We start from the raw sequence: 13,532 nt of genomic DNA on the forward strand, positions 1-13,532 counted from the left end.
CTGTTTACAGAGTTTTATGTCCAGACAAAAGCTCTCACATCACAGTGTGTATAATATACACAAGATTTGCTCAGTCTCTCATTTCCAAAACAGGACACAAGTGATATACAAGTCTGTGTTTTTTTGCGCAAAAAACAGTAGAAATTGTTGTGAATGATTCACTTGTCAAATCGCACTTTCTTTTCAATTGTTCATTACAACAGTGGTAGCTCAGACCACAATGTATGCAGACTTTTGGTCTCCACCACATTTTCTGCTCTACTTATTAGATAAGAATCAAAATTCACATCAAACTGTACTTTGGTATGTCACTCGATGCAATAACAGTGATTGATTTTTCAAGAATCACGTTTTTGATATTTACTTCACATTTAAGACGATGAAAAGACTGGGGAAACAATGATGAACTAATAATGATATGATGAACCATGAGCTCAAAGGCTTATTATAGTCTAGTTTCCTAATCTAAGAAAAGCTTGAATGAAAAAAAGAACAAAGGATTCAAAAGATTCAAAAGAGGCTAACAACTTCAGGTCAAAAGATTTTGCTTCTTTTCTTTTTCTGTTGTGAATGGTCAAAAAGCAAAACAACCTCTCAAAAGAACCCCAAGTAGAGAGGTTAACAATATGGTTCCTTTCTTCAAATTCTTCTTTTTTCCTTTTTTTTCTGAAATTGATTGAACCAAAGGTGGTAACTTTACACAAGTTTTCTAATTCCCAATGCTAATTGCAAACCCAACCGACATGAAAACATTACATACCCGCCCAGCTTCTTCTTCCCCTGTGGATTTGCTTCTTCCGAACTCTTCATCTATATATACATTGGTGTAGGGGCAAATTCGCAACTCGCATTTTACCATTTCATATTCGCTGAGATATGTGTTGTATGATCCAATCGATGCCAAAGAGATTTAAACTGTTGCTATTGAATCGTCCTTGTGAGTTTGCATTTGGAAATAAACATGGTGTCTGAATAATGTAAACTACAGAGCTTGAGTAGCTCCGCTGACCGCTGCTTCAACGCTGCATCACACCCGCTCTGGATCACGAGTAACAGCTTAGCAGCAAGACCAACCTCAACAGCACGAGGCGAACACTCTTCAGGAGCTAATTTGCAGACAGACCAAAGAATAGACAGCGCGTAGTTAGTGCAATTCTCAGACACCCTCATCAGTACCCTAACGGTATAAGGTATGGTGTTTGCAGAGTCTTTGACAGCAACTCTTCCTTCCATGTCTGAACTCAAAGCATCAAGAATAAAAAGAGCTGATTCCAAACACTCCGGGTCTAAAGACGGTAAGATATCGACTAATTGAGGCACTGCTCCAATGCTAACCATCAAGCTTCGAACTTGTTTGTGAACAGAGATTGGTTTAAGCAAACCAAGTGCAGGGGAGACTCCATTTCTATGTCTCTTATCCTTAACCAGTCTCATTAACCCAACAAGCAAACTATGGCTCGAGACCAGCTCAGCTCTAAACCCTTTCTCTTCCACCAATCCCTTAATCAACCTCGCGCAATTGATTTTGGTCTCATTGGATCCATCATTCAACATATCAACAATCAAAGAAACCTTAGCAGGTTGCATCAACCCTGATTTAGAATCGGAATCAAGATCAAGACTCACAAGAATCGCAACAACCTCAGATCCAACAGCATGAGAAGTGAAAGGACCTAAAAGAGAAGAGATGACAGAGACACCACCTTCTTCAACAACAGTCTTCCTGGCCATAAGATGAGCCACAACAATCTGCTTAAGCTCACTCAACGCATGAACCCTAGCTTGACCTTTAGCTTTCTTCAAAGTACCCAAAACCTCAATAGCTCGTCCTTGCACATCCTCGGAGCGTTTCTTCATCAACACATACTTCTGAGAGAACCAAGTGTAGATGAGATGGTGAAGAGTTTTGTTAGGAGTAACCGTATCATCCCAAAGCTCCTGCATTGTAGTGGGACAAGTCAAGTGACCTAGGTTGAACCATTTGTGAATGTTGGACCTTTCGTAGGTTTGACCAGTACACAAGGTCACAGGATCTTGCATCGGCTCTAAGGAGATGGGACAAATGAAAACAGAAGGTATATCTTGTAAATCTAGCTCCTTAACCATGGTCTTCAGATCCAATTTCTCATCAACACCACCACCACCATTAACACCACCGAGAACTCCATCTTTCACAGCAGTATCCAGATCTAAGACTTGCCCATCACCACCACCTTCAAATCCAATTAACCCATCTCTCTTTAACGGCTGAAACATCGGCATTTTGTAAAAAGAATCTTAAAGAAACCAAACAAAAAAAGATCCAATTTTTCTTGTTGTTTACAGACTCTCAAAACTCACAACATTTTTGGGGAAAACAATGCCACAAAGAAAGCTCAAAAAGAAACGCATGTCTCTTTATTATAACTCTCAAGAAAGAAGCGTTTCAACAAAACAACAACACAAATCTTCTTCCTTTGCTTTAACTGTTTGTTTTCTCTCTTTTCAACGGTCAAAAAAGGAGATTCATTCAACTCTTGTTAATGATGTATAACATCATAAACACATGATTGAAGAAGCCCTCCCTCCCTCAACTGCCCTCAAAAATGTGAAATTTTTACACCACAAATTTCGAGAAATAGGAAAAGGAGAAATCATTAATAATGAGAAGAAGAAAAACAAAAATCAAAGAACCCACCCCAGTTAGTACAAAGATTTGCACTTTGCAAATTCAGAAAGATTTTTATATATAATAAAAAAAAAGGAAGAGAATTTGTGAAAACACAGATGACGAAAACAAGAAAGAAAAATTCGTGAGAATGACGAAGAGCTCGTACTACTCTCTCTTGTTTCTCTCTTACCCTCTCTTCTGAGGTAGTAGTAGTAGTAGTGTGTGTGACTGATTGTTTTGTTTTTGTTTCATAGCAAAATAAAAATATTATTATAAAAAGGGGTAAAATAAAAATAACAAAGAAGAAAGGGAAAAATTAAAGATTTGTTGAAAGATTAGGGTGGAAAATCTAATTAAAAAAATTTAAAGATAAGGTGACCGGGTAATTCATTGGCTATAGCCGGTCAAGTTTAGTCCTCTCGACTCGCGCACCACACGTGCAAGCTACACCACATGCCTTCACCTCCCGGTTTTATTATAAAACTGTATATCACTTTTTTTATTACCATTTGAAAAACTTTAGTTTAGTAATTTAGATTTCCAATTTCGTCCCTATCTTTAAGATTACAAGTTACCAAGTTACGTAATGTTTCCATGAAAAAGCACCCAAGGTGTAAATAAGGTATGGAGTACAAAATAGACAAGAGATGAGATATGAGATATGTTTTTCAAATAAGGTATGGAATAATATCCGTAAACACTTTGACTGAATAGTTTAAATTCCTTTTAATAAATATTTGGATTTAAAATTTAAAACCAGAATATCCTTTGAAGTAGTCAAAAGAAAACAGTAAAATTCTAAACCCTCTTTCTAAAAAGCTTATTTTTTTCCTTAATATCCACGCTAACTAAGGATAAATACTTTTCCCAAAATATTGTTACATCTTTTTTCTTTTTATATTATCATCAATTTTACCAATTTTTTTTTTAAAGATGTTTGTGAAAAAAAAGATAAACAAAAAAAGAGGGTAAAGTAGTAAAAATATAAAAGAAAAATACGGCACGTAGTCAAAAAAGCTAAAGAGAGTTTAGCACTAAACTCCAAAGACCCACGGGGAAGAGTAACCCGTACAGGTCGGGCACGTGTGACGATAATCGCTATGTTTAATTTCTTAATTAATCATTTCCATCATCGTTACTAACACCAACAAAGCAATTTCTTAAACCAATACCTTTTTTTTAATACTATTATATTGTATCCATTTATACTAATATTTTTGCAGTATTTTTTGCTTAAAAATATATTTACGAAAACATTTACTATTAAATGCCATTTAATGCTTATGTTCATACCCAAACAAGTTTATTTAATTCTCTCTACTATCTTTATAACCAAACAAAATTAAAATATTTTAAATATTCATATATATAATGTTCTATAATTAATATATATATTTAAAAGATTTACTCCATATTAAAAAATTATTCTTTATCATCTCTTTTTGATTTTAAAAAATAAATGTAGTGAATCATCGTATAATACAAAAAATGAATAAATATGTGTATTTTTCTGCATATATTGTGATTTGATTTTTTTTAAACGAACATATATTACTAAATTAATATAATATTGTGAGTTCAACATACATATATAGTTAATTTACCGTATATAATAAATTATAGAATTTTAAAAAGTTTATAATTTATAACTGATATATCTAAACTTAATGAAAAGTTTAAACTTATGAATATTCAAACATATTAAATTTTCAAAATAACACAAGTGAGTTATATTACATAACGGGTTATATGACATTACATGGTTGAATTGATAATGCTAAAAAATAAAATATTATTAATATGATACTTCAAAACGGATTAAATCTTTATTTTACAATTTTAACAACATCAATATTAAATATGTCGAATCAAACTGATTTAGTTAAGATTATATTAAACAAAAATTGGTATGCGGTATACCACGAATTATATACCAAATCACTAAATTAACAGAATAGTACATTAGCAATATTAGTATTAAAATATTATATTAACAAAAAAATTATGTAAAAATTATGTAAAAATTATATACCGCAGTTCATAATGTAGTTTTATTGTTAAAAAAGACACATCCTTATGATAGCAATTGTTTCTAATATTTATACAATTTTGTAAATGGCTAAATAATCAATCGTCTCTCTAAAATAGCGAAATAATTTCTCAATTTGGCAGATAATGAAAAGAGCGTGTCAATTTTTTTTGTAGAAAGATTAAAAATGTATCGATTACAAAATAAAGAAATAACAAATTTAATCTTTAAACGAATTAAACATTTTATAAAATAACATTGTTAATATTCAATTCTTTATAACTAGTTTCATGTTACCATAGTTTATGCAATGAATAGTATTATACTATTACGTATATGTAAACTCAAGCTGAATTAGATACGAAATTTAGTTGAATAAAAGGTTCAAATTTTTTTAAAAAGGAAGTAAGTAAGTAACTAAATAGATTTATACTATAAAAATGGGAATTGGAATTAGAAAAAGAAAAGAAAAAAGACAAGAGAAGAGTGAGGTGGGGACGAGAAACAAAAGAGCCAGCTAGACCCGTATTCGACCGTGACAGTGTCTTACTGTCTTTGCTCTCTTTGACTAATTAAGCCTCTCGCTCTCTCAGACTCAGATCATCCTCTCTTGGCTCCTTTGACTGTTCCTTTTACCCACTCCTTGCCCACCACGTGTCCACATCTGCCTCTTCCCCCCCACCCAACCAACCGTGATTTATAATTTAAATTTTTTAGTAAATTGTTTTCTTCGAATTTAAAAGTATAAACATATCTCTCTCTCTACCAAATCAAGATAAATTAATAATAACTTTGAAATTGATGGGAGTGGCGATAGAGAAGAGAAAAAAAGAGAGAGAGAGATCTGAGAGAGAGACCATGTGTTGTTTTTGTTGCAGTTGAGTACTGACCCATAACTGCATAGTTTGCTGTCCAAAACTTATACTACTATTTTATTTCTCAATTCATTTTATTTACACAAATAATATATATATATATATATATATATATTAATTACTTACTGGACCCATTCTTTTGAGTTTTGAAATTAAAAAAGAAATTGTAGATTCAAAATTAATTTATTTTCATAGTTGATGATAATTATTACAAAAAAATAAAATAAAAATGCTAGTCAAACTAAGATTATACTAAAGTGGACCGGCAAGTGTTTAAATGTTTGTGATATGACGTGTTTTGTAATCAAGTTTTTTTTTTGAAGTCTTTGGGATGGGAGAGATTGATAGGGATATCATTATTTAATTACCAATAGGTAGATAGGATATATAGTTTGATTTTACATGTAATGAATTAACTCTTTACAAAACGGTCCCGAGAGTGCTAAATGACTTGGTGAGAGTTTTACTATTAGTGGTGGTGGTGACTATAAAGGGTCCTACGAATAAAAGCGTAACAATTTCATGAAAACGAAGTGACGAAACATTCAACTACTATTTCTGTGTTGTATTTTTCCTTGTTGGAATGAACAATTTTTTTTATACAAGTAGCTGTGTTGAACTTGTTTATGTTTCTTCTACAAACTGATAGTCTAAGGCGTAGTAAATATGTGAGGTGTTCTTGTTCGGCACAAAATGAGAAACAGTCTTTTCTCCAACGCATAAATGGTTGGGAGTTCATATTCTTAATCAAAGTTAGAAGAATAGGTTTCAAATTATATAAGAATGAACTGACACCAACCAATTAAATTGTAGTTTAGTGGTAGACACGACCTTTCAAAAGATGTAGTTATATTTCATGATTCAAGTTTTTGTTTGGGACAAGATATTTACGCATGTCCACGTTGTATACTCATATCAATCCATGGTTTTGAGTATGGAAAAGACTATAGGCTAAGTTAATTTATGAGCTAAAAAATATAACTAAAAGACACTTGATTGAGATTAGTGGGCTCTCTAAACACATGATGCACTTATCATATAAAACCTTAAAAATTGTACTCATTCTATGGTATATATATTGGACTGGCAGTATAACACTCATAACTTTTTATGGTGTGAAACCAAGTTTATCAATAAAATTTCAGATGTTAAAAAAAAAAATACTGGACTGGCAGTATAACACTCATAACTTTTTATGGTAGCAACTAGCAAGTTTGTGATGTCAGACATATTTCAACTATGAGAAAGAAACTTGACTTCTATGCGAATCTTGACTGTCGTAATGCGGTTTTGTTTTGTCAAATTACAATGATGATGATGACTATAATGCAATAGAAATATTATTGTACACATCAAAGTTGAAACCGTTACAGAAAAGTTTCAGTTTGTGTAATTGTGTCTTAACATTTTATGAGATTACATTGTGGCATAGCAGACTCAAAACATATATTTGAAAAGAAAATCAACTTAATGATATGAGAAAATTCGCGATTGTACTACTCGAGGCCATGACGACATCAACAAACATGAATACTGCATTGCTACGCATATGTTTATATCTTTAGCAGTTTAGCGAATTGAATATAACGTTAGAGAAGTGTGAAACAAGCTTTTTAGTTTTTTAGAAAAATTGCGAAAGTAGAAGCACGAAGGAATAAAAGAAGGTATATACTGCATTGCTATGCGTATTCTATTATTTATCATCTTTTGATTCTTTTTAGCCATTTTAACTATTTTAGCTTCGGAATGTCACGTGACGCTCTAACCCCTAAATCTATGTCTACATAGTTTGTACATTGTACATACACATGCATGATGCAACTATATTTGTAGTGTAATTAAAGTATACACGCATATATGACGTATGGATTCATTGATACCAAAGTTTTTTGTTGTTGGTAAACGCTCTCTAGTGTTACGAAACCTACAATCTAGAATTAATTTAAACAGTGTATTAATAATACTACCTCCAATTTTAAATTATTCTACAAACTAAGTTTATAAACGAATAAATATTGAATATAGTTAGCAATGTTTATGGACTTGGTTTTTATATATGTATCATTTTTTTTAGCTGTCACAATGACTAGAGAAGTAAAATCTCGAAAACAATTTACAATTGTAATCTCCTCACATGCAACACTTTTGAACCAAGTTAATTAAAGAGTATAAAGTATAAATTACAAACGAATGCTGCTAATCAATTGGGTCTATAATGGACCAAAATTAATACATGGGTCTAACTACTCACCCTGAGTGACGACATGCTTGGAGTAGGTAAAACCAAATCCATCATACTCAAAGTACAAACCAACCTCTCCTTAACTTATCAGACTTATTTTAAATTTTATGAAAAATGTTACTGATATCCAAACAACACCTTGATAAATTTAATCATCTAATTGAAAGAAAAGTATTTAATTATCCAACTAGATACATTTAAAATAGAGATCACATTCATAATTTTGTTGTTAGAAATTCATTTACAACAGCCATCGTGGACTTTGTCTCTCTCTTTGATCCTGTCTTGAAATATTTGAGCATTTCTTCGTCTTATATCTCTTTCGATTCCATCTTATACTATAAAGTTAATACATACATAAATAACTTTTGATTTCGATACTCTTGAATCTTGATGAGGTTCCAATAATGAAAGGGAAAGGCAAAGAGAAAGAGAACAGTCTCTTATGGCTGGTGAAGGCTCCTTTCCGGTTATTGATCATGGCACGTAACGCCTACATTCGTAGCATTACGTCATGCTCCGGCGTTGGAATCTTTACCGGCGGTGGATCCTCTGGTTTTGGTCAAGGTCAACTTCCTGGAAACTTTCAAATCCCCGAAGCACCTAGCACAGCTCTCCCTCGGTGCTTTACCTTGACGTCAACGGCAGATGATGATCAAGGCTGTCTGAGTCTGACAAGTGTTGGACAGCCTAAGATGGCAACGAGACGGTCGGTGTGGTTGGATCATCGGAGGAACTTTAGATGTGTTGCTATGATGCGAAGAATCGATGAGGAGATTCCTTTAGATGATGAGTTCCAAGAAGAAGACTCATTTCTCGATTTTGGTATATACGAGATTGTTACTTAAAAAAAAAATAGAACGATCATCGATCTGTTGACCAAAAAAAAAAAAGGCATCAGAAAGGTTTTAATTTCTTGGTTTTAATTAGTTTGTTGCATTGTGCTAATAATTGATAAAAATATGATTTACCAGCGCGTAAATCTCAGTTTCGATGTCATGAATGCTTTTAGGTTATTTTATGTCACATTACATTGTCAAAGTAGATTGCAAGTCTTAACAGTTTTTGTCGTCCAAACATATATTTCGGCAAATCATTTGGCTTTTGATCGAAGTAATATGAGTTTCTTAATGGTTTGATCCTGACTCCTGAGAGTCGTACATCTCGTGATGGATATAACTAACTTTGAGAGTTATATATGGAGAGAGGAAACATATTGAAGATGCGTGGGAAACGAAGTGCTATGTCAAGGTCTGTTAAAATAAACTTCCTTTTTGATTTGATGTAAAAATTGGTCATATATGAAGATATCAGCAGCAAGGTATGCTAACCACTGTAGAAAAGGTTCTGAGTTGTATTATTGTATCAAGTTTAAAAGAATCTATCTCAGAATATAAAAAAGAAACCAACAACAAAAAAAGAAAAAATACAATAAATTGAATCGACGCATAGTATTTATATCGTCATCAATCCCGTGGATCCGGAAAGAATCTCACTAACTCGTCTGGAATACTAAATATCTTGAGTGTATCAAATCGGAAGAGTTCCTTTAATGCTTCATCACATATGAAGCATCGACATTCATCATCACAACATTCATCATCACATTCATCATCATCATCACAACATTCATCATCACATTCATCATCATCATCACAACATTCATCATCACATTCATCATCATCATCACAACATTCATCATCACATTCATCATCATCATCACAACATTCATCATCACATTCATCATCATCATCACAACATTCATCATCACATTCATCATCATCATCACAACATTCATCATCACATTCATCATCATCATCACAACATTCATCATCACATTCATCATCATCATCACAACATTCATCATCACATTCATCATCATCATCACAACATTCATCATCACATTCATCATCATCATCACAACATTCATCATCACATTCATCATCATCATCACAACATTCATCATCACATTCATCATCATCATCACAACATTCACCATCACATTCATCATCATCATCACATTGTTTTTGTAGTGGACGTTTCTTTTTCACTACGATCAAATTGTTATGTTCAATATACAACAAAACTCTTACCGAGGCTTCAGCTCCTGAAATTTCACTCACCCCTAAAAATTTGGCAAGTCTCGGGTGTACAGGATGAACTCTCCATATCTCTTGTATCAATATCCCTTGTATTTCAGGCGAAATTGGTGGCCAAATTGGTTTCGTACATAGCCTCCTAACTTGACCGATCAAAGGAGAAAAAAAAAGAAATCTTCATAGCCTCCAAATTGGTTTGGTTGTTGTGGTTGTGATGTTGTGTTAACCTAATTTAGATGTATATATACAGTAAAATCTCTATAAATTAATAATGTTGGGACTAAGACATTTTATTAATTTATACTGATATTAATTTATCTATAAATTAATAATTATTATTTTATAATGTAAATTAATAATTATTAATTTATAGATATATTTTTAATAGTTTAAATTTTAAAAAAATATGAATTGAAATAACTTTAACAAAATAAAATTAGACTTTCAGATGTTCTAAATTTTATGGTATTGGAATTGAATTTGTAATATTTTGAAAACATTATTAACAATAAATTACAAATACAATACACAAATTCACTTATAAACATGACATACATAAATTCAAATTTATGAATAATAATATCAATTGTTGTATTTTAATAGTCAATCAAACTATCAAAATGTAAATGATGTATATCTAGAAACTGAAAACTAAAAAAAAGATATAGCTATCTTTATGACATGTTACAAAATATTTTATATCATTATAGTTTAAAAATACAACATAACAATTATTTTATAGATATGAGATTTAGGAGAAACATACATTATTATATCAACATAATATATATATGTGTAAATTTACATGATTATTAATTTATGATATTATTGGGACCATATTTTATATAGGGATTTCAAAAAAATTATTATCATATTATCTTATCGAATTTTGTTATTTTTAACACTGGCCCGACTTGAAACTAACAAAATTTATTAATTTATAGTGTTTATTAATTTATAGAGTATTAATTTATAGAGGTTTTACTGTATATACGCGTTGAGGTGGAAATAGAAGAAAAGTTCTGTTTATATTTTTATAAATGGAAAATAAAGTATATGGAAATATGTATTGATCTGTATATATGATTCTGTAACTAGTTAAAAGGAAAACATGTCCAGTTCGAATTGAAAAACGAAACCCACCCCGCCGACCTACTGAAACTTTTATAAATAGATAGATATCGATAATTAAACAATAATGATAAGGAAAATTAACATTTATCTTTATATTTTTTTTTATATCTATACTATTAATTGGGGAGTACAAAAGTACAAAAAAAAAATTACAAAAAATTCCATATATTACCCCTACGGATTAAACAAGGAAGAAGAGAAAATAAAATTTTTTAAGGGCAACGAAGTCATTATATTTGGAGATGGGACGCGGATCCTTATTGTTTGGTATTATTTCATTCAGATCGTAGATATATTAGATGTGTATCCAAACACTATTTTCTTCTTAAACCTGTATAAGAAATCAAATCCAAACGACACCAAAATCCGCAAGTACTAGAAAAATGACAACTAATAATATGCAATCCCTAATGATCATCTTCCGTATCTAATCAATCATCAAAATAATATCAAAACATTAACTGCAAATATTTACAGTTAATCACAAATATTCTCTTTTCAAACAATCACAACAACCATTTTAAATTGATTACCTTTTGTTCTTCGTAATTTACTAGCCTCTTTAGAACTAAAAAGAGAAACAGTTGGATCGAATCCCGATTCTTACTATGGTATATCGTATCAACCCCAAAATCAAATCAAAAACAGAATATCTTATATTCATTGCATCAAATATTCTACCTTTCAACCAAAACCAAATTCAAATGCTATATAAACCATAGAATACATTGGAAATCTTAAAACTCAGCAAACATACTAACAAAGAGAATAGAAATTCACCTTGGTATAAGTCATTGCTGCCACCAATAGTTTCACACATGTTTCCGAGCTCAAGGCATGTATCCAATAAATCCGATCATGTTGGTTTAACTGGGATTCCAAACTGGGAATATTATTGCTTCAGACATTATCGGATAGATCCGATCTATATTGCTCAAATCGATTTTTTCGCAACATCAGACAATTCTCTCTGTATCGCGACTTTTTGTTTTGTTTTTTTTTGTCTCTTTCTTTTCCCGAAAACGATTGAGAAGAAGATAAGAGTCTTAATGGGCCACAATCGGATTCAAAACAGCCCATCTATACTATTACCAAAAGTTATACTCTTATGGCCCATTAAAATTTGGTTTTATGTTGAATTTATGTTATTATATTCAAATACATGATATTATTTGGCCAAAGAATACAATTTATATTTTATTTACAAAATATTTAAAAATACAATATTATTCAAAAAAGAAAAATAAAAAATATTTCCCGCATGTATGTGTGATATGTTACGGTTTTGACTCACTTTGACCCCGTTTATTTGATAGTTTTGTAGTTGTTTGAGTCCTTTTCAGGTTATAATAAGAGGCTAGGAAGCTAAAAGCAAGGATTGGAACAGCAGGAGCAATCGGAGCAGAAAGGAGTTGAATTGGAGCAGAAAAGCTGATTTTAGACCCAGGAGCACATGCTCCCGATGTCCGAGCACATGCTCCCGATGTCCGAGCACATGCTCCCAACTCTACGGTTTCATGACGACACGTGGCAAGCATCTAGGCGCCGATTCCCTGCCTAATTCCCCTTATTTTAGGAAATCCTTTGTGAGAGAAAGAGGGAGTTGATCGATTTTTAATAGGGAGATTTGAATTTGGATTCTTTCCTTATTTTTCTCTACTTGTATGCTATTTAACCTAGGATTTTTAGGAGAGAGGATATACTTTCTTTTTGGTTTTTTTTTTAGCGACGTTTTGTGAGGAAGAGGAAGAGCGGCTACGTTAGAGAAGCGATTCTGAACCCTTGTGATTTTTATATTTTTATGCTATTGAATTTCTCATCTATGTTGGCTATTCAATTCTCTATGTCTGAGTAGTTTTCTTTGCTAGATTAGGGGTTTCAAAGGGGTTTCATGGGTTAGCAACAGAACACAAATAGAGCTTCATATAATCGATTGTCTTCACTATTGTTAGACTTAATGCTTAGGTTGATTTGATCACCCAATCTATGATTCTAGGTTTATCTATTCATCAAAAGTGTAATAGGTTGCTAGAAAAGACATTAGTGGGCAAATTATCCTAGACCTGCGAAAGTTGATGTGTAGGTGATTTGTGAACCTATCATTCCTGTTCTTTAATGCTTGTCTGCGATTCTGGGCTCAAACGACAGTTTAGGGTTTCTGGACCGCCGAGCATGTGCTCCGGATGTCTGAGCACGTGCTCCGCGTTTCCGCACAGAATCGATCAGATAGAGTTATTGATACCACGACAGTGGATCAGTTTACATTTATGTTTGAGTTCTAGACTGGTACTTAATCTATGCCCTGAATAGTTGTTTGGTTGCTATCTCTGAAATTCCCGAGGATTACCCCCTGATCTAGTGTTTTGTTTACTGCTTTTTTATATCGTTTTAATCTCGTTACTGTTACCAAACAAACCCAACTTTGAATTGTCTTAGCTTGAAATTGAACTAATAGAACCATAGAGTAAAACTTGGTCTTCGTGGGATTCGACCCCTAAGTACT

At 32.2% G+C, this 13,532-nt stretch overlaps 2 protein-coding genes across 2 annotated transcripts; one reads left to right on the top strand and one right to left on the bottom strand.

Annotated features, from left to right (window-relative positions):
* Nucleotides 482-2,879, bottom strand: LOC104780806 (U-box domain-containing protein 30-like). The gene is made up of 2 exons (XM_010505346.1): nt 761-2,879; nt 482-666 (listed from the first exon to the last, which is right to left on the bottom strand). The coding sequence occupies exon 1, from the start codon at nt 2,260-2,262 to the stop codon at nt 922-924; it is 1,341 nt and encodes a 446-aa protein (XP_010503648.1). The 5' UTR covers nt 2,263-2,879; the 3' UTR covers nt 482-666; nt 761-921.
* On the top strand, nt 8,050-8,783 carry LOC104780807. The gene has a single exon (XM_010505347.2). The coding sequence runs from the start codon at nt 8,204-8,206 to the stop codon at nt 8,642-8,644; it is 441 nt and encodes a 146-aa protein (XP_010503649.1). The 5' UTR covers nt 8,050-8,203; the 3' UTR covers nt 8,645-8,783.

The sequence above is a fragment of the Camelina sativa genome, chromosome 4 (assembly GCF_000633955.1).
Source record: "Camelina sativa cultivar DH55 chromosome 4, Cs, whole genome shotgun sequence".
NCBI lineage: Eukaryota > Viridiplantae > Streptophyta > Magnoliopsida > Brassicales > Brassicaceae > Camelina > Camelina sativa.